This window comes from Alexandromys fortis, unplaced genomic scaffold (genome assembly GCF_014885135.2).
Source record: "Alexandromys fortis isolate MF-2015 unplaced genomic scaffold, M_Fortis_MF-2015_v1.1 scaffold_86, whole genome shotgun sequence".
In the NCBI taxonomy this organism is placed as follows: Eukaryota; Metazoa; Chordata; class Mammalia; order Rodentia; family Cricetidae; genus Alexandromys; species Alexandromys fortis.
The window spans coordinates 7,459,199-7,482,320 of NW_026067965.1; the positions used below are offsets into that span (position 1 = coordinate 7,459,199).

At 39.3% G+C, this 23,122-nt stretch overlaps 1 protein-coding gene across 7 annotated transcripts in view; it reads right to left on the reverse strand.

The window, feature by feature from the left end:
- Akap13 (A-kinase anchoring protein 13) overlaps positions 1–23,122 on the reverse strand; it is a 256,845-nt gene that overhangs the window by 173,373 nt on the left and 60,350 nt on the right. For all 7 annotated transcript variants that reach the window (XM_050154104.1, XM_050154103.1, XM_050154102.1 and 4 more), the window contains exons 2-3: positions 20,475–20,518; positions 2,547–2,694 (exon numbers count right to left, since the gene is read on the reverse strand). In XM_050154104.1, the coding sequence (XP_050010061.1) occupies positions 2,547–2,694; positions 20,475–20,507 (181 nt within the window). In that variant the 5' untranslated portion in view covers positions 20,508–20,518. The remainder of the gene's footprint in view (positions 1–2,546; positions 2,695–20,474; positions 20,519–23,122) is intronic.

Here is a 23,122-nt window from a genome sequence, read left to right on the forward strand (position 1 = left end):
AGCATACTGAAGAAGGGAAAATACAGGACTAAGATGACCACAAGAGCAGACTCAAGTCAGTTTGATCCTAGGTTAAAAAGCCAACCCCAAGATACAAACAAGATATTTGAAGTTGTTTGGGTCCTGCGCCCACCCCATGGTCTTGAATATCTACCTCTACCCCTCCACTACAGTATGTTGAACTAATCCAAATGGCAGTCGCTCAAAGAGACAAGTAACAAAATGTCTCAAGCATGATGACCAAAACACAAGGATTCACAGTTTCTCATACCCGAGTATTCTCTAGCATACAATAAAGCCTCACAAGCTAAAGTGACGCCATCATCTTCACTAGCCTCCCCTGGGTACATGAGGAGCTTTCAGAATTTTGCTGTAATTAGGCACTTCCTATCAGAAATCTTAACGAATTTAGGGGGTGGAGGAAGAATGGGGTTATTGAGGAAGAGGAGAATTAGAGTGAATCAGCATCATAGAGAATAGATTTAGGTAAGGAAAAAGCTGATAAATAGAAATGGGAATTCTGTATTCTGTGTTACAAATGAATGAATGGATCAAGAATGACAAAACTAGTAGCACAGTGCAACGCTGATTCTGGTTAGATTAGATTAGATCACTAGGGCGACAGTATTCAGAATCAATAAACACAAATGGACACCCACAGAGGGTAGAGCTGGGGCGTTCCTGGAAAACACACACACAGAGACAGAGACAGAGACAGAGACAGAGACAGAGAGAGAGAGAGAGAGAGAGAGAGAGAGAGAGAGAAACAGAGAGAGGAGGGGAGGAAGGGAGGGAGGGAGGGGGAGAGGAAGAGAAGAGAGGAGTGAGAGAATTTTAACCATAAATTGTAATTAGGAAGAAATTAAGCCATAAAAGCCATCTCACTTCTTAGTATGTCTGCCCAGAGACTGATTCCCGATTAGAGAACCTTGTCCCTTCACCAACACACAATGAGCTAGGCAGCTGAAATGCTGCATGGCACCTGCTAAAGAGCAGACCTTAAGTTTTAGATCAGCCTTTCTGACATGATACACATCACAGAAAACAAGATGGCTGGAGGGCTGAGTAAGAAACGAGGGTGCCTAATATTCTTTAGAAAAGAGCTCACTATTTCTCCTAGCCATCGGGAAATACATTCCTAAGAACTACCTGGAATCTCTATAAATCTCAAAGGTAGGGGAAAGAAAAACAACCTGCTACTACAACAATTACAACTGCTACAGTTACAACCTGCAACTGCTACAACTACAACCACTACAGTTACAACCTGCAACTGCTACAACTACAACCGATACAGTTACAACCTGCAACTGCTACAACTACAACCGCTACAGTTACAACCTGCAATTACAACAGTTACATCCGCTATAGTTACAACCTGAAACTGCTACAATTACAACCGCTACAGTTACAACCTGCAATTGCAACAGTTACATCCCCTACAGTTACATCCTGCAACTGCTACAATTACAACCTGCAACTGTGACAATTACAACTGCTACAGTTACAACCTGAAACTGCAGTTCTCACAATTTTGTAAGTACTGGACATTAAGTCACTTTATAGGAAATGGCACAGAAAAAGAAACTGGCAGACTTATTTGGCACAGTAAGATTCAATATACTCAAAGTGATCAATAGAGTAATAACTTTAACACCATGGCTACCAACAGGGGACCCATTAGAGCATGCTGGCACGTGAGTCACTCCATTTTATCCTCTAACAAGAAATAATAAAGCTATCAACATTATTTGGAGTATTCTTCAAAGTGCGCTTTTCTGAATTCTGGTGAAAACTGGCCCAACTGTTAACTGTAAAGGAAGACTAAGGAAAAAACCCAGCCCCAAACACAAATCAATGTATCTTCAGACGTTGGACAGGGAAAGAGAAAACTGCTACATTATCATCCAAACAGCACTGATGACTTGTAACTGATTTTTAAATTTTTGTTTAAATTTACAAATACAATGGTAAGTGACCCTGCACTGCATGATGTCCTACGGTTTCTAAATCTGTGTAATTGACTTCATGAGAAAGACACTGTAGTTTCTGCAGCCCAGACATGAGGGATGCATTATTAATTAGGTTTTACCTTGTTTTGTTTGGTCACCATGAACTCCAGAATGAAATCTGAAGTATCACCATGAGCATGCATACCTTCCACATATCAATTTTCTCCAACTCTCAACATCCAATAAATTAGTTCTTGTTTTTGCTGATCCTGTTATTGCTCAATTTATAACATTACTTTATCTCCTTTACTTCTAGTTAGGTTCAGGCATGTATGGAACACACAAAAGCATTATCAATGTACTTAAAGCTATTAGGACTCTGGTTTGCTCCCTCTATTACTCTATTGGTTCACTACTGTTAAAGAAGCCCAGTATACTGGTATAGGCCTGTAATCCCAGCACTCAGGAGACTAAGGCAGGACACAGAGTTTCTCGGCCAGTCTTGGCTATTCACAGCTAGCCCCTGCCTCAAAATAAAAGCAAACTAACAAATACCTACTAGAAGCTAGAAAAAAATTTCACTCAGATACTTACCAGGAGCAATTGTCTCCAATGTATCAGAACTGACCTTCCGCGTACTTGTGCAGTGATAGAGGGTAGAACCAGAAAATATCAAGTAAAAAATAGCATCATCTTCAACTTTGTCCTCTTCAGCAAGCAGTATTGTAACAACACAATCGCCCTAGGAATAGAAAAGAGTTCACAAGTCTGAATTATTAAGGTTCCTGGGGACCTGCTAAATTTCACACCTCATGAATTACTACCAAGTCTATCTGTTCCCCAACAAAAGTGACGGCATCTAGATATTGCCTAGAAATGGCAGTGTTCATTCAAATTCCACCTACAGATTTACTTAGGTCCATTAGACTTAAATTTCCGTAACTGTATAAATGGAAGCAACCCTTCTGTCTTTAGAGCTGATATATGAAAACTCATGGAATAGAGTGACCTCTCCATCAATTAAGATAAAATCACTTTTTGAACAACCTGTGCCTCCTAACCACCTGAGATCCCTGTTTTCCTTTAGTCATCCTTCCACTAAGTCTTTACAATAGGTAGCTATCATGCCAGAAACTCTGCACACACCTTTGTCATTATTTATGATGAAAAACATCTTTGTGTACCAGCTCCAAATACTCTTCTATCAGTTTTTATAAATTAGTGTTTTTAATAAAATGAGGCTCACAGTTAAATATACCCTGTGAAATACAGCCCTAATTACCATTCTTCTCAATTATAAACATAATTTGTGCTATAGCCATAAACTAACAAAAAACTTTAACACATGAAGGTTTGGGGTGCTAGGACTTAATATTCTAAAAATCTTAGTAATGAATTATGTAAATAATAATTTAGTGAAAACCTGGCCATTTTAACACTAAAATTGGGGGGGAAGTTTCCATTTAATTTACATATTTTTCTCTTTCATTTTATCAACATTCAGGTATGTAAGGCAACCACGCCACCCTGTGGCCACATTATTAAGCTCAGAGTAAGTGAAAGAGAAGGCAGCACTTTGCTATCACTGAAAACTCAAATTCATGAGGTCAAAGCAAAGATTAAGTGTAATAAATGTTAACAGCACATTGATTTTGGAGACTTAGTTCAAAGTATTTCCTGAAGCGCAAATGTCACTTTTATTTTATTCTGAGTGATCAAGTTCCCTAAATGCAATTTAAGTCAGAATGAACCATAACTCTAAGGCATAACTTATCTGGAGCACTATAACTGGAGCACTCCAAAGTACCCTCACACAAGGGATATCAAGGCCAGGAAAAGACTCACTAACTATTGCTTTCTCAATGTCTGCTTTAGTTCAGGGCTGAGCTATGTGCAATGTAGCACTACAGGACATTCTTATTCCCAGTTCAGTGATGAGCAAAGTACTATTTATTTATGTGTGGGCCTAGGGGTATTATGTACACCATGCATTTGTGTAGGAGCCTACAGAGGTCAGAAAAGGGCTTTGGGTTCCCTGAAACTAAAGTTACAGGTAACTGTTAGCCACCAAGTAGGTGCTGGAAACCAAACATAGGTCCTCTCCGAGAACAGTCAGCACTCAGAACTGCTGACTCCAGCCCTAAGGCCCAGAGAATGTTTACTTTAATGACTTGCCTGAGAACAAAACTACAAAGGGTCAAAATTAAAATTCAAGTACAATTCCAAAGCTTATATTTTTCCCATTATTTTGATCCTAAAGGATAAAGCCTAAAACACAGATGGAAATAAAAGTGGTGTGTGTAAATAAGTAATTATCAATAGAAGAAATATATATATGAAATAGTAAACTTTCAGTAGATACCAAAAGAGATGTTTAAAATCAACAGGGATGTTCATCCTAAAATACTTCCTATTTCTCTTTAATAATCTGCTATCAATAATACTAGCAGTTGGTAACAACAAGAGCTTTTTGAAGATGATATAATTTAGACAAGATGTAATTGTTAGTCTGCACTAATTAGACAAAGCTAGTCTGTATAAAATTAAAAGACTCTTTCCAGTTGTGGCACACCCCTACAGTACGCAGTGAGGTTGGTGGCTGCCTATATATGCACATACTGCTCTCGCAAAGGACTCAAGTTCCCTTCAGGAGCAGTGATAGACATGAACCTCAGCAAATGACAGCAGTTTTTCTACAAGATGAATGCTCACATGCTACACTGAAGACTATAACCAGGAGAGCTTCTGTAGAAATGTCTATACCCCATGCTGCCCCAAACTCAAGGCAGATCATTTTAGGTGAACACACAAGCCCCAAAGATGTCATCACAACACAGCTGAGTGACAGAAAGTACTAGCTTATGCTGGCATGCTTTAAAGTGGCTGGCCTATAGCAAGTACGTCCTTAGTGTTTGTTGAGTTGAACCTAAAATATTTCATATTTTAAAAAAGAAACTTCAAATGCTACACAAAATAAGTATACAAAGTCTGTCCTTTCCTCTCATTCGAGACACTGGAGAACACACGGGGGAGGCACTGTGACAGAGAATGAGGCTACAAAGACAAAAGAATTCTTGCTCCTTTCAGGCTCAGTTTCTTCAGGGAGAAGATTTATAAAGCTGTACACAGCTCCAGCTGAATAAGAAGTGCTGCGGGAAAAGCAAGATTAGGGAGAACAGAAAGGAAAGGAGATCGTGATGTGAGTGAGCAAAGTACAGTAGAAAGGCTTCCCATAGAGTCATCTCTGAGGGGCCAAGAGAACACAAGTTCTGTTGCTTGATTTCAAATTCCTCTTGAAACAACGAACTGGCAAAGGTGACAAGGGAGGAGGGGAAAGAAATTAGACTCTAGATCCAGTCGTCCAGGAAACAGCTTGGAATCTGAGAAGCTGTAGACACTAGCTAGGACAGAACTTTTACAATGACATTTAACAATAGCAAACTCCAAATAAATATTAATTGCCCTTACATTTACATCTTCATGAGACATTCTTTATACTGAAACTTACCCCAAACATTGTAACACAAAATTTAACAATTATGGGACACAAGTTACGGGAGGGAGAGAAGGAATACTTATGTGTCCAAACACAAAGTCTTCCTTCCATTCGAAAGCACAATTTCTTCAATGCCAAGAAGTGCCTCAGGAGAGAGTATTTGCCATTGTGCTGAATGCGGACTCTAGAGTGAGTGAATGATGAGTGGAAATACTTGTTCACTTTGCCAACAAAACCAACTCATATATGTAATGACTGCCAAGCAATCATGTTACATTAGGAACTGTTCAGAACTAGGGTGGAAGGGTCTTATACTTTAGACAGCAGTTCTCAATCTGTGGGTCGTGATCCCTTTTGGGTCACACACCAGATATCCTGCATATCAAATATTTATATTATGATTAATAGCAGTAGCAAAATTGGTTATGACTTAGCAACAAAATAATTTTATGGTTGGGGGCCATCACAGCATGAGGAACTGTAGTAAGGGTCACACAGTGTTAGGAAGGTTGAGAACCACTGCTTTAGGAGGTCAGAAATAATCAGATCATAAAAAGTAACCTTAGATTAATACAAGGAGGAGGCTGAAATGTGCATGAAGCAGGGGTGAAAAACATTGTTACACGAAGTGTGACAAGAATGGAGACAGAAAGTTCCTCTGAAAAGTGACACTTAAACGGAAACCTGACGGCATCGAGTCAGAGAGAGCACTGCAAACGGAAGGCAAGTGCAAGCCAGCATTAAGAAGGAACAAAGCCCAGTGAGGAGACACACTGGCTGCAGGCAACAGGACTGTGGTGGGCATTACATGGGGGTTTGTTTGTTCTGAGTGTGCTCTTCAACCACTAGGAGGAGAGGAGGGGTAAGCAACATAGTAACATAATTTACATCTTCTAAGAATTACAGTTCCTGTGTGAGGAAAATACGATGGACAGAAATTACAGAGGAGGAAGATCACTTGGGAGGCCATCAAGAATGGTCCCAAGGGTAGATAACAGTGACACCACCTGCCCTTACAGCCTGTGGACTCCCCCTCCCCCATGCACACATGCTGCCTTCCTATCTTTTAAAAAGAGAAACAAAACCTGATTTGAGTGCCTCAAAGCAAGGCAGTTCTCTATTCCTCCCAGCTCCTTCCTACTTGGCATGCTGCTGAAGTCCATCTGTGAAGGTATCAAGTAAATAAAGTAAAATGCCACAAAAGAAGGAGCCCCCAGTCAGTGACATGTGGGTAAATCTCTCTTCCCAGAAACCATGGCCCACAATCTTGCGTACAAAGTCACAACACTGATAAAATGACATGGCACAGTCAGGGAGCAATATGCCATGGCTTGAGCACCAGGAGCATATAAGCCAGGACCAGAGTTCCTAGTCCGATGTACACTAGACAAGAGGAGCCAGGAAAAGGCTACATCATCTGCCACACATGGCTGGTAAAGGTGACGTACGCTCATCATGACACTAACAACCATTATCCTTCAAATGTGTTTCTGGATGAGCAAGAACTTTCTCATTCTACCTCTTCTCTGTCTTGCTCTGCTTTACTTTCTTCTCTAACACTTAATATATGACTCATACATTTAACAATATACAGTGTATCGATGTCCAGAATTCTACGACAGCATATTTATCTGAGTTAAGGACATACTTGCTTTATTCAATGCTGTATCAGCCCAAAAGTGTGTCAAGTGGTTGTAAGTGTTCAATAACGTTGGCCGGATAAAAGAATTCTTAACTCCATTCTGCAAACAATCTCTTTCCCCGATGCCTACTATGGGGATAACTGGATGAGAAATCAGAAAATCTAAAATGAAATGCTCTGAAGATAAGAGTTCAGCTTATAAGTCCATAAAATGACGGTTAAAAGGAAGCAAGACTCAAAATCACTCATGATAAGAAACTGTAACAGGATCATCCCATCTATCATACCGACTCTTAGAGGAAAAATGCTCAGACACATTTCAAGAGCCTTGGGTAAAGCCCACTACCAACTAGCAAGCAAAGCCTTAACTTTCCTTAACAACATAAACAGAAACCGACTGAGGAATTTACTGATTTTAGTACCAACTAGGTCACTGCAGATACAGACGAGGGTTGATTTCACTGGTAGAAAATATCATACAATTTTTTTGATGTCTTTCTTTTGACAGATGATGCCCAATTAAACCCACTTATCAATCTTCTTTTAACATATTCACGTACATTCCAGTTAAACATGTTCCTCTCTTCACTGTTAACAGAACTCAGTTTAAACAATACTACTAATAATGAAGTTGCTACTACTGTCTTCCAGCTTTGTCATTCTGTAACAGCAAGACAGAAGCAGATTTGTAGGCTTTGCTTCTTTGTTCTAGCGAGACAAAACCAGCAGATGGCGCCCAATTGATGTTTCTTTCTCTGTGGAAGACAGTTCCTCCCAAATGTAAGAATTTTGAGACTTCAGATGAAATGGAAACAAAAATACAACATGTTTGGAAACCATGCATGTATGGAAGTCACGTAATGATAAGTGTCCCTAAAGAGAATGGACTTTTAAAAGTTGTTCCAAGTGCTTCTTTCTGTTGCTGTATTCGCTCAACTTCTCAGTCTGTTTTTGTTAAACAGGCACTGCTAAACTATCTGCAGGGTGCTGGACCTAGATTTCCTGGTTTGTTTGTTTTTTAAAGCAACTTCTCCTCTCTCAGGACTGTTTCATAACTATGTGTAACTGCTCAAATAATTAGATCAACACTTAAAGAGACATTCTCCCTTCTGAAACAGGATCTCCCTTCTGAAAATGCAGAAAAGTTTATTATCATTATTATTATTATTATTATTTCCATTTAGAATTTCATGGAAGGAGCTACTAGGTAGCATCAGGTCTTCTTCACTCTGTACCCCTCTTCCTGGGAACAAGATACTTAGCTATACTGTTATCACGCTGCTGTTGCTGACTGAAAGACAGCTTGGCTGTTGTACTCAGCTCTCAGTTACCTGCTATCATCCTGGGTTACTTATTATTCTTGATTCTCTTCCCTCTCCTCCAAAGTCATCAGTGAGGCTAGTTCACCAATTTTACGCTACCCTTACATACACTAGACAGTACAGAAGTTTCCATAAATCTGGTCAGGTACCCAAAAATGTAAAGATAGATATGTATTGCTAACTTCACAGGGGTCGGGGGAGACCTGGTTTGAGTTGGAAAACTCTGTCCCTTGCTAGCTTCATGGTGCACCAAGTGACACAGGTGTTCTGACATTGCCTCCTCTTAAAACAGAGTAGTCATCTCGTGAAGTTATTAGGAATTACAAGAAAATAAAGTAGAGAAAGCAGCACACTATGTAAGTACTAGCAGGTGTTAAATAGTAAGAGGTACATATGATTACAACTATAAAACAACATACTTTTCTGCCACTCCCACATATATATGCACAAATACATCACAACTGAAAAAAAATCAATATTCCCAATGCTATACTAAGCAGAAAAACTATGGCTGGGCCTCATGTCTTCAAACATCCTTTCTCTCCCAGACAAAAAGTAAAAACACTTTTAATTTTGAGCAAGATACAGATAATGTATAACCGTACCCTTAGATGTGCCAAGAATAGTAAATAGTGTCATTGAGATCTGGAAAACAGGCTTCGTAGGGCAAAAATAAACAACAGCAGACCTAAATTCTCAGGGTTTGCTGCCTGAATTCACACACACAACAAGGATGGACTAGACCATGTCAGCAAAACCTCAAAGTAGAATTTTGGAATGCCAGAGGTACCTCATAATTCTATGTTCATTAAGAGTAGGTTAAATTCATTCCTGATCTTCAAACAAACGCAAGATTTAAAAAAAAAAAAAAAGTCGGAAATGAGCCCACAACCAGATTGGTGGGTCCCATGAACCAAAAAAGGAATGTACCATTCCTGAGCAGTAAGATAAAACTCACATTTCCTTCTGTGGACAAAACAAAGAGAGACAGCTGAGAATTCCACCCCAGCTGCCAGATGCTCTGTATATCACATGGGGTCAGCAGTTAATCCAAACAAAGTTTTGTGGAGGGCTCCATGGATATACCAGAGCCAACAGCTCTTTCTTGGTTTAAAAAGGAGTAAACAGAGCCAGGGAGATGGGTCAGCAAGTAAGGGTGTTTTTTCTCCCAAGCCTGAAGACCTGAGCTGGATCCCACCAGTCCACATGTTAAGGGCGAGAACTGACCCCTGCAAGTTGGCCTCTGACCTCCTCCACAGACATGCTGTTGCACTTATGCCCCCATACACACAAATTAAATAGACAAATGAATGAATGAATATATATGTAAATAATTTTTTTAAGAGCGAGAAAAAGGAAACTGGAGAGATAGATTAACAGGGGTTAAGACCACTCTGAGTTCAATTCCCAGCATTCATGCTGGGCGCTGGATAGTTCACATCTGCCTGTAACTCCAGGTCTAAGGAGTCTGATGCCCTCTTCTGACTTTTTTAGATATCTGTACCCACTTGACATCCAGTCAAACAAACACATAAATAAAAATTTTTTAATTAAAAAAGAAAATAATAGTCTCATCTCAAATGACAAAGCAAATCTCCAAGAAGCAATGAAAAACTTCCATCTTCAAACAAACACTGCTAACTTTAAGATAATAGATCTTACCCCAATTTCTTCTTCTATAAAATAAGAAAACAACTCCTAATTCATTGCTTTGTCAGATGAGTAGAACAAGATTACTAAGAAAGCACACACAGAGAGTTCCGAGTAAATAACAGAGGTATGGGACACAAGTTTGGCTAAAACTCCATCTGTGCACTGTCAGTCCCAAGTACTCACTACAGACCACACCGCAGAGGTCAAAACAAAGTAACACTCTGTCACAGTTTTCCTGTTCAGTTTCATCTCTTCACTGATCTTCCCTTTGAGGACATAAACCTTCTAACTTCTTTAGACGATCTGGCATTTATTCACGCACGGGGTAAAGCTCTTTCCTGAGGATGACTCGGATTCTACCTGAGAATATTTAACCAAAAGCACCGTGCCTATTGTGTGCAAGGCACTGAGATACAGAAGCACAAGTTAAACTGAAAGCGATAAAAACAAATTTCAAGTACTGCTCTCAACGCTCAAGAAACGTGTAACAGGGTAAGTGGGGAAACCCATACGCAGAAGTGCACAGAAGCCTTAGAGGTGACAGCGGCCTGTAGAGCACAGCAGACAGAAGAGGGGCACGATGGACTCCACAAAAGGGAAGGATACGGCAGAGCACCACACAGACAAATGCTAGGAAATTCATCCTGAAAGCTAAACGGTTTGGTGGTGGTGGTGTGTGTTGTGGGGGGAGGAGGGGTGGTATTCCAAAGCAAGTAATAAACAATATATTTGGAACTCATTTATGACCTGGCATTCTACCAACTCAGCATAGCACCGCCCATAGCTAGGAATCTTTAAATTCCCAAATGCTGATGTCAAAATACTGTGTGCATTTATGCTGTAATTTCTATAGGCAAATTAGAAAAACCTATGGCATCTGATCAGTTCTATTTGCATCATGACCTATACTGTTCCCACTGCAAAGCAGATGTGGCCTTAATTATCCATGTCCACACAAAGAATCTGTGAAAATTCCAAAAGACATAGAAAATACTGTGAGGCGCTGGAGAGGTGGCTTAGAGGTTAAGAGTACTGACTGCTCTTCCAGAGGTCCTGAGTTCAATTCCCAGCAACCACATGGTGGCTCACAACCATCTATAATGAGATCTGGTGCCCTCTACTGGCCTATAGGATATATGTATACACAATAAATAAATAAATAAATAAATAAATAAATAAATAAATAAATAAATAAATAAATAAATATTTAAAAAGTTTACTTAAAAAAATACTGTGAAACATGATGTGAAGTACTAGCCCCAGTAACAGAGTGGTCCTCTGAAAGCCACCATTACTGGTGCTACAGTCAATAACATGCACCTTAACAAGGACTTCAAAATCTATTAACAATTTACCCAGGAAGTTGGCCTTAAGGAGAAGCTAGGTCCTTGTCCTTTAGAAATAACAACCTACACTACAATTTTCTGTTTCTCTTTAATGGGTTGCTGTATCAGCCATGTCAGAAGACATATATCTACCCAAACTATTCCATTTAATTCACCAACGGATTTTAAAACTAACCTTTTTGTCTGTTTGGTTCATGATTAGATTTTGGTGGGCACCAGGATTACAGAAATCTGGTTTGTGGCTCCAAGCCCAGCATTCTACATGTTGGGAATGGGGTGTTTGTGCTAGAAGCTACCCTTTCTGAGGGTCCCATCAGTTCTGCCAGTGTCTCCTCCTCCTGACAATGTGAGCTTCACTGTGAGTGCCACATGTCTTGATTTCTAAGACCACATCTCTTCTCGTAACAAATGCTTCACAATACCTACGTTGAATGAATTAAGCATACAAAACGTTATATTTCGATCTTCAGGGTCCAGCAAGACACCTCTTCAAGTACTAAATGGAAAATTTAACTCCCCTCATTGCTATTTTAAAGCTTAGGAAATATAAATCTATTATAAAATGTATCCTTTAAATACTGAAAACCACCTTTGTTAGTTCTAAAAATACCACTTAAAACATAAAGCTCAAACTACTGGAAACTGATTAAAAAGCCCAACAGATGGAAACAACGTTTTTCTCTATAAAACCATACTGTGAAGCAACAGCAGATTTCCTTACATCTTCTGACACTAGTCACATAGTACTGTTATTTAAATATAATTCTCAGATCTGGCTAGATAGAGCCACCAGCCAATGAAATGTTGAAGCAGACCTACCAGAAATATTGTTTAGATAGATAATCAATCCACTTAAGAAGTCAGAATGCTGATCATTCTACCGTGGTAGAAGCAAATATAACCTACCTGTAAAGTGAGTCACAGACTGTTTCATTCCTGCTGTGGAAACACATTTCCCTGGAATGGGAGTATGCATGTGTGTAACGGGGAGGGGTCCACTAACAAACTGGTTCTCTTTCCTACTGAAGCAACTGAGAACACTTATGTACAGGTATCCTAAGTTCAGCGTTTCTTCCCAACTTTGATTTATGCAAACTACATTTAAGAATAACTTTTAAAGTGGTCAAAGATTTAGGCTCCCCTCTATCTCAACACAGTACCTGCATCAGTGCTCTCAGATGATGAACTAAGGGCATTGGACTGAGATCTGTTCTAATGATCATGAACAAGCACTTCAATCCCATGCCCAAAGTGCAAATACTAGCAGGCTGGAAACAAGTCCAAAGTAGGGGGGAAAATCCAATGTGGTAGCCCTAAGTCATTCTTTGTCAACATCCAAACGCACAAACAAGACAAAAGGGTCTGGTCTTCTGAGTTCCCTTCTGTATATGGCTGGTGGGCCTATCTAGATCTGAATACAATTCCACTGGGGTGGTTGAGGGACCTTTATTAACTCACACTTACCAGGATGTGAAGTGGGAATATTGACCACACTCTCATGCTTATTATGAAGAGCATATTAGGATCCATATTAACTGCAAGCCATAATACCTTTACCCTGTTGAAGATGTCATTTTAAATAGTTTTCTTTTCCTTTGAAAACCAGACAATAACAGCTGTGGATTAGCCTAATAGAAATAGCTAAAATCACTAGATATGGTTTTGTTTTGCAGAACTTAAATTAGGAAAGACATCTAGTACTGACTATTCTTTTTTCATAAGACTTTTTTTTTCAATTTTCAGGATGTTTTTGTCTCATCTTAGAAGCTATTACATACAAAAATATTGGTATCAGGGGAAAAAGAGAGAAAGGACAACATAATAAACCATATTTGTCGGGGTTCTGGAAATTTGTTTTGCAATTGAAATGGCTCTTCCCCTTGCAAATCTAATAAACAGGAGTCTTATCCTAAACATAGGGTAGATAATGACTATTAACCCATGTATTACCTTGGAATCTGTCTTGGAAAAAAATTTATCTCTCATGTGTGACTATATCATCAAATTAAATATTTTAAAGAACTTTTAAAGGTATTTGCTTTGTTGGAGGAGCGCCTTTGTGTTTCCTCAAAGAGTAGATGTATTTGATGGAAACTTTCCTCCTGGCTCCACGGCCAAAAGTAAACAAACAGTCTTAGAGCCATAAAAAGGCAATTTGCAACAGAAGAATATGAGAAATACACCCCTACTTTCCCCCCTTAAATGTGTTCTTCTGGTCATTTTATCAAATTGCCAGCATCCAATATAAACCATCTGGGAGAGCGTTTGGCACAGCAGTCTCCTCTAGAGTTACAGCTAAAAATAGCATTAACCACTGCAGACTCAAAGTCCACTGAAACACGTCAGAAACCAGTAAAGAATATTATTCTAATACAGGCAAAGTATCCGGAAATGCAGAAGCTGAATTCTAAGAAATGCCTCCATGTTCTAGTGCCTTGACCTCACTTGTTCACGGCTTAAAACTCATCACCCTATTAAGGATGCTCTAAGTATAATGATGAAGTATCTGGCTGATTACTTCACTGAGATGGCTATTCAACTATGTTAAAAGCTGATTTAATTAGAGCATGTCTCCCACTTATTTCAAATAAAGATGGCACACTAGTCTACATTTCTGCAGTTCATGAAGATGTCCTAACCCTTACTTGTTTGTTCCATCAGTGCTCTATTCAAACACTTCCTCTCCTTCAGTCTTCCAATCGCTACATTTCTTAGTCCATTCATTCAGATTTGAACCCTACAACTTCTGTTTGCCTGTTGTCTTACAGTCAAATCAGCTCAAGTCCTGTCCCTTTCACACTGACTGAAGAGTCTGCCACCTGATCAGCTCTGTCCTGAGTTGAGACTATACACAATCCCTTCAGTCTCTTTATTGCAGAGTCTGCCCACTCTTCTAGACAAAACTCAACAGTCTCTAAAATACAATAATTCCCACGGCTCATGAAATCACTCCCCAGGCTCAGACTTTCTCAAAAGCCATTCCCACATGAAGAGCTAACTGCAAGAATGTACCTGGTGTAAAGTAGTAAAGACATATTCATATTCATATTCATTTTCCATCACCACCCCATATAACCTAAAGAATTCATTCAAAGTCTCCCCATTCTTGACACCTATACCTACTGCTTCCTTGTACCTTGGGTCTAAGAGGCAACAAAGACCTTTCCCATCTTTTTTCAATAACCAAAAACCTGGCTTCCTTTTTAGCTGTTAGTCTAGAGGAGGATTTGTTTACTGTTACTAGTGATAAGTTGTTAAATCAAGTAGTACTTAGTTGTGGAGCACATAGTAAGGCCCAGCTGTTTTATTAAACACCACCAACCTTTCTTTTATGTGCTTGGCTTTCCTTTGACTGTCTGACAGCATCTCTTACTCCTTACTGTCCCAGTAAGGCCATACTTTTATTCTTTATAGCATGAAGACCAAAGTTCACATGCACTGTGCTCATAAAACACTAGCAATTGCTGGGCATGATGGTGCACACCTTTAATCCCAGCACTTGAGAGGAAGCAAGGGAATCTCTCAGCTCTAAGCCTGTCTGATCTATAAAGGGAGTTTCAGTCCAGTCAAGCCTACACACACACACACACACACACACACACACACACAACTCAAAGGAAGCAGTTGTTCAATCTAAATGATGCAAATTTCATAATTTTTCTAATTTAATCTGAACTGTTTTCACTTACTCTACAACCACTCTCTACTGCATTGATGTTAGGTATGGTTGTTACGGCTCAGTTGAGAACAACATTTGTTAAGAACCAGATGCAAGAAGCTGGAGAGGGAGCTCAGCAGATAAGACCACGTGCTGCTCTTCCAGAGGATGTGTTTGGTTCCTAGCACCCGTGAGGTGACTCACAACTATCTGTGACTCTAATGTGAGGAAATCTGGCATCTTCTTCTGGCTTCTGTGAACACCAGATATGCACATGCTGTACATCCTTCTGTGTAGGCAAAATACCCACACACATAAAAACCAAGAAAAAAAGAATCTGGTATATAAAGATAAAGATAATGTTTTGTTCAAACCTCAAGTGATGTGTTATTTACAATGAGTGCTCTATTGATACCAGCACTTGTTTTCTTTCTATTGTTGTGACCAAACACCTGAAAAGAAGCAACCTGAGGGCAGAAAGATTTATTCTGGCTCAAAGTTTAGGGAGGCAAAGTTCATTGTGACTGACAAGGCATGCAGCAAGTAACTCCACAGCAGTGGGAACATGGGAAAGCTTGCTCATCTCAACAGACTATGTCATGGACACACTGGGGCCTATATGTGAGGCTAGACCCTTATGACCTGCACTCCAGTGACCCACTTCCTCCAGGTAAGTTCCACCCTACAAAGATTCTAGTTTCTCAAAACAGAACACCTGAACAGACCACCCGCTGGGATCATATGTTCAAACACATGAACCTGTGGCAGACAGTTCACATTCAAACAAGAATTTGAAGATATACCTGACAGAGAAAAAGGTGCCCCAATTTGGGAAAGTCTAATATGCAAAAGGTGCTTCCAAACCAGAGACAACATTAGATGAAAAAACTGAGCAACTTTTCATACCACCTTATGAGGCTTCATTTCACTAGAGCAGATAAATTCACTATCTTAATCAAGAAACCAAAGTTAATTCTCCAATAATTAGACATGAATGAATAAAGCAAGCTGGAAGTGGTGGCACACACCTTTAATCCCAGTACTGAGGAGGCAGAGGCAAACACATATTCCTGAGTTCCAGGCCGGCCTGGTCTACACAGTGAGACGTTACCTCAAAACAACAACAAAAAGAAGAAAGTTACCAAAAGACATTGTTTATGTAGTACTACAAAATCACAAGAAAAACATCACCAAAACCCTAACTGCTACAATACACAGCTTATGTTTTTTATAAATACAAATATGAAAAAAGTACTTTTTCATGATTAAGAAACTGAGATATAACTACATTGTAACACCGCTGGAAATCCAGAGCTGGGAGGAAAGAGCTAAAAAACTCTGGGATAGTCAAGGAATCTTGGATGTATGATGTGGGATTCCCCTCTGTATGCTGTGATTACCATTAATGAATAATGAAACTGCTCTGGCCTATAGCAGGGCAGAACTTAGCTAGGCAGAGAAAACTAAACTGAATGCTGGGAGAAAGAAGGCATAGTGAGTCACATTCCATGGAGCTGCCAGAGGAGAAAAACACAAGCAGCTAGGTGGAACCTTGCCAGTAGGCCATGAGCCTTGTGAAAAAATGTAAAATAATAGAAATGAGTTAATTTAAAATGTAAGAGCTTGCTAGGACGAGCAGTGATTTAATTGATACATTTTCTGTATGGTCATCAGGAGTCTGGGTGGCCGGGAAACAAACAAGCAGCTTCCTACTACAGATACAGACTTATATTACCTCGCATTGCATCGATGTTGTAATGCCTGTTTTTGTTCATTGTACTAGGTTATGAAAGAGAATATCCTAGGTATGAGGAAATATATGCTGAAATATGTAAACAAATGGGAATACTATCAACTTTCAAATGGCTCAAAATATAAACTATAAACAATGTAAATGGTAAGCAGATGATACTTAAACAGATGAATAAAAGTTAATATCACTGTGATTTATAGTTTAATCTTATTTCAAATGAAATAATTAAAATTTAAAAATTAAATATAAGATTAAACTTGAGTTAGTTAAAAGACAAAAGAACTTTGCAAGTATTGTAAGATTTTCATGGTTTATGGAAATGTGGATTATCACAACCACTTGGTACACAGAAGAAAGAAAATGGATTTGAAAAAGCCCCACCCCGCCCACTTACTAATGAGCCATCCTGAACGTTCGTTTTTCTACCATCACAACTGTGCTGTGAGAACCAAATGGCATAAGTCTGGCATGCCTTTAAAACTGTAAGGTACTGTCTGAGCATGTTCTGTTTTTTTTTTTTTTTTTTTTTTTTTTTTTTTTTTAAGGAGTTGCTATCTAGAAAAATTACCACAAATACCAGTGGTATTCAAAGAAATAAGATAGTGAAATGACTATACTAAATGGATGCTTTTGTGGAGGTGCAAGAAAAACATCACCTACTAATGTAATTTGCTTCTCTAACATGAGGCAGTACTCACACAAGAATCAGATGTGAGGAAAACACACACACTTAGCAACTGGTCTTCAAAGTTCCAACCCAGTGACTCTACATTTACCGAGAACATTTCCTCCAAGAAATAATTATGCATTAAGGCAGCCTCATCTAAATCATTTCACAATACAAGCATCTATATACTGTACAAATCTCATTTTGAGGTAGGGCCTCACTCAGTAACCGAGGCAGGCCTCAAACACATGATGATCTCTCTGCCTCAGTCTCATGACTGTTGGATTATAGTTGTGTACACCATGCCTGGCTCACATTTTTTAACTACTGCAAATTATTTTGTATGAGACTCTACTCAACATCTAGGTAAACTAATTATCTGAAGTCTAGTCTATTTCTCTAGCTTAGAGATTAAAGTTCTCAGGATTGTTCTCCTTCTTTCACAGCAGTTTTCTCCCTCTGCTCATGACACCACAGGAGACCTAAATATGTAATTTAAAAGAAAACTTCAACATAATTGTACAGAAAGGTTTTGTGTGTCAACTTGAGACAATCTAGAATCACCAGAGAGGAAAGAGCCTCAGCTGAGGAATTGCCTCCTTGAGATCCAGCTGTAAGGCATTTTCTCATTTTGTGATGCATTGGGGAAGGTCCAGCCCATGGTGGGCAGTGGCATCCCTGGGCTCGTGGTACTGGGTTCTATAAGAAAGGAGGCCAGTAAACAGCATCCCTCCACCCTCTGCACTGCCTCCAAGTTCCTGCCCTATTTGAGATGCTGTTCTGACTTCCTTCAGTGGAAATGTTAGTCAGATAAACCCTTTCCTCCCCAAATTGTCTTTTGGTCATGGTGTTTTATCACAGCAATAGAAACCATACCTAAAACAATCATCTTTGACCTTTTGCTCAATTCTGACTGCCATACAACACCTACTTGTCTTAAATCAGTTCACTGAGAATGGAATATACTGTTACCTTTTTTAAAAAGACATAAAAGTATGACTGCTGACAGACATATTTTTAAGGTGAGGCTTAGAGCATTCTTCTGTAGAGCCTGTTCAATTCCTTTACACATATTATGCATATATATGATATCATATATACCATGCTTGAGTCCTGCATCTCAAAGGAAATCGTGCTTTTGCTTATTGTTCTCCCCAACCCTGTGTGTGTGTGTGTGTATACACACATGTACATATGAATGTATGAGGTCAGAAATCAAAGCCTGGCCTCTTTCCTATCATTATCTACATGTTTTTGAGACAGTCACTCATTGGCTCTGCACAGTAAGCTCCCAGGACCTTCCTGTCTCCACTTCCCAGCCATGCCTGGCCTTTTACCTATGTGTTGGTGATCTGAACTCAGGGCCCCATACTTTACCTACTGAGCCATCTCTCTCAGACCCAGAATGAAACATTTTAAAATTTAACATGTTTATAGTGCTTTCTGACTCATTTGGAAAATAGCCTCAAATCAAAGCTATGCTAATCACAACATGTTCTGACCTCAGTCTCCTTATGTCTAAGATAAAATGGGCAAAGCAGATAATTCCCAAGAGCTTATTTCTTCTATAAATATTCTACAGCTGGGACGGTTCATGATAGTAAGGTCAGAAGGATTTTTACTTCATCTTTTCGTCACTATTTTCTCTTTCACAATTATTCACAAAACCACAAACTAAATTTTATACATACATACATTGAACAGGGCAGAGAAGATCAAGTCTCACTTTGTAGTCTTGACTGGCCTAGAACTCCCTATATAAATCAAGATGCTGCAAGGCATCTTCAAATTTCTGACTCTCCTCACTGACTCACTTTTAACAATCCTATCTATCATGGGGGCTGAATTCAACAACTAAGAGCATTGGCTATTCTTGCTGAGGACCCGAGTTCAATCCCCAGCACCCACATAGCAGCTCATAATCACCCATAACTTCAGTTCCAGGGAATCCACTGCTCTCTTTTTACCTCAGTAGCCAGGCATGAAATATAGGGCACGTACATGCGAACAAAAACACTCTTACACATAAAAATGAAACTAATAATTTCTAAAGGAACCAAATGAAATTAGGCGTGCTGGTACACACCTTTAACCCCAGCACTCAAGAAAAATCTCTGTGAGACCAGGCCAGCTAGGTCTACAAAGTAAATTCCATGCCAGCCAAGACTAGACAAAGAAACCCAGTCTTAAAAATAAAAAAGACTACAATGGGTAGTGGGTCATCCAAACAATCCTGGATAATCTCCCCTCTCAAGATCTACAATTCAATCTGTTACGACAAATCTCTCTTGCTGTACAAAATAGAATCATAGTTTATGGATTGAGATAAAGAGATTCAAATCCTGTTACAGAGGACTTCTACTAGACTCCAAACCACTACAACACAAAGCCCCAGGGCCTCTCGCAGTTCTGGCTGCCTCCTCACCCACACACACTTTTTCCCACCCCGATGGAGTCAATTCATTTCTACAGCAATAAGAAAAACCTCTATCTAGAATGCACCTTATTCAGCCTGGCTTTGTGCCTCTCGTCATTTCACTTTACAATGCCCTTATTTTATTGATGGAACCGTTGTGCCTGCTTTAGCCAGAGTCCTAAGGTAAGCAGTACTTTGGCCAATGGCACACAGTGTCACATAGTTGTAATGCAGGGTACCTTAAAGGGCAGGTGAAGATCTCCATCCTGTTTTTACAGAGATGCTCTCCAGGCGAAAGTAAAAGAGAGCATAGGACCACTGAGGGCAATCTGTGCCACACGTGCAAACTATCACACTGATTGGAGGACTTCAAACAGTAAAGTGCCATGCACATATTAGTCATCTAAATGACGTACCAAATCAAGCTTAATTGTAAAAGTGTGTGTGTGTATGTATCCATAAAGCTGTAGTATATACAGCTTTTCTAATTTCTACTGCATGAGACTTCAAGTTGATTATAAGTAAACAAACACAGATAACCATAAATCAAAATAAAGCACATTACTCACATATAATGGAGCTTGCTGTGGACTAAGTTTCATGACCCAAGACACTGAAACAAAAAGAAGAAATAGATGAGAATAAAAATCAAAGTTGTTAGCAAAAACATATATTAAAAAAAAATACCACCTCAAAGTTGTAGATGTCACCCATGGCACTGTGAGTAAAACCCTAAGTCTGAGAGATGTACACTCAGAGATATAAGAAAGAAGAGGGAAGCTCAAAGATTGCAGAATACTTCTATTCTAGTCTTTTCAGAAGGGGTGAATTTTAAGACTGAAAAGGTGTAGCTTCACAGTGACATCACAGCTGAATTTTCACATGACAGCCTAAGACCATGAAAAACTGCTTGCCAGTAGATGTCCCCAACTTTGGGATGAAAGAAGGTAACTGAGGACCACTAAAGCTCTCTTGAAAAGGGAGGTTACCATTTGCTCTTAATGGCTAAAATTAATGGTCAAATTTCCAAGTCATTTCTGTACCTGAATTTTCATCATATTAAAAAGAAATCAAAGAACTTTATAGGCTTCTAGGATTATATATTTTTTAAATTAAGTAACACACTCAGACGACACCAATAGACACACTAAAATAGAAGGGGTAAAGCTCACAAGGCCTCAACCCTAGACAAAGAATGAAAATTAACTAAAGAATGCTGAAACATGAGAAAAAGAGTTTTCCCCAGGGAAGAGAGCACTGATTAGCTATCCACTACCAAACGGTCAGTCCTGGAAACATATAAACATATTCATACAAGTAACATTATATGAAATGAGAAGCGACCAACATAGACTGGTGGTGGGGAGTTCTACTATTGAGCTCCTAGAACTAAATCCTCCCCAATCAGTTTCATGCCACAGGTGGGTTCCCCCATGTTTAAAGGAGTACCTACCTGTATGGCCTTCCTTACTCATTCCCTAGCTCTTTCCTCCATACCTGTCTTCATTTAATGACTTTGTACTTAGAAGTACTAAAATCACTGAAATCACTGAAAACCAAGATCACAAACGAATCAGCTCTTTTTAGTAGAAGAAAGTCAAGTACATTTCAAGCAATCATATTCAAATAGTAAATGCAGATTAAAAAGAAAGGTTAGGGGCTGGAACAATGGCTCAATAATTAAGAACACAACCATATCCACTGCTTACAACTACCTGTAACTCCAGCCCCAGAAGACCCAATGACCTCTTGTGGCATCTCTGGGCAACTGCACTCAAATGCACATAAATCTGCAGAAATTAAAAATAAATAAATAAAACTAATCTTTTAAAAGAGAAATATTAGCTGGGAGGTGGTGGCGCTCGCCTTTAATCTCAGCACTTGGGAGGCAGAGGCAGGAGGATCTCTGTGAGTTTGAGGCCACTGGTCTACAAATGCTAGTTTCAGGGCAGGCCCCAAAGCTACAGAGAAACCCTGTCTTGAAAAACCAAAAGTAAAAAAGAAATATTGATGGGCTTGAATACCTTTTCAGTGTATTAAATATTCATTTAATTTTAAATTGCTAGCCTTTTAATTGTTTCTTCAGATCCCGTTTAGACTCGCCTGGGACACAGAATTGGAACATATAAATTTATGAGTCAGTGTGCCTCGATTAACTTATGAAGTGGTTCTGCCATTGCACACAGTCAAAAATGCCAGTTACACTGACAAAGAAATTAATACTTTGGCAACCCATAAGAACTGGCAGCATCTGTGATGAAAAAGCTGTGTGACTCACAGTCATCTATGCTTCATGATTTACTAAGAAAAAAAATAAATTGCTGGCTTCTACACCAACTTCTTGATGTGGCTCCATCATACTGGATGAAAGTCACATAACGTAAGGGCAGGCTGATGCCATTAGACTGTGTAGAGTTACACACTCATCTGAACACACCACATCACCAGCCATGTACACGCCGCTCCAACACAGGATTAAAGAGGGATGACAAAGTGTCTGCCCTCCCACACTTTCCAAAGAGTCAGATCACTGTTACATTGCCAATACGGGGCAGCAAACAAACCCATGTGTCAAAAAGAATCACAGTAATGATCAGACGGCTCCGGGGAAGGGCTGGTAGACTGGATGACTTTTAGGCTTCTTAAATGCTGACACACAAGAAGAGCGAAACTAATTTTCACAGCGCTTTACTTTTGATGTTTTATTCCTTTTCCACATAGGATACTATTTTCCCTATTTCGACCATCCAAAGAATCAATTATTTAACACCAAGGGCATAAAGCCCAAATCTGCTGGATTAGAGGTTTTCTCCCCACGTCATCAACTCAAGTCTTTGTCAACAAGATTTGTGAATCCTCTGCAAAGGACACTTAGTGAAATGTGTCATTAACATCTACTAATGTCATCGAGCAATGTTAAGAAGGATCCTTTAACAATATCTTCCTTAGCCAGTATCCTAAAGCTAGTCACAGATTCAAATGAGCAGCCTTCAGATAACAGCCAATACAGAGAAGTACAAATAGCAAAAGCTGCCAAACATTTGAATGACTAAGAGGAGACACCAGAATTTAGTTTTAAAGATATGGTGTTATGAAGTCTGGTCAACAAATCCACAACTCTGTAAACTACCTAGAGTTGAAATGAGTCATAAATCTGGTGGGTGTGAAATTTAGCAGAATGACAGTAATCAAGGCTTTTGTTCTTCCCACTTTATTT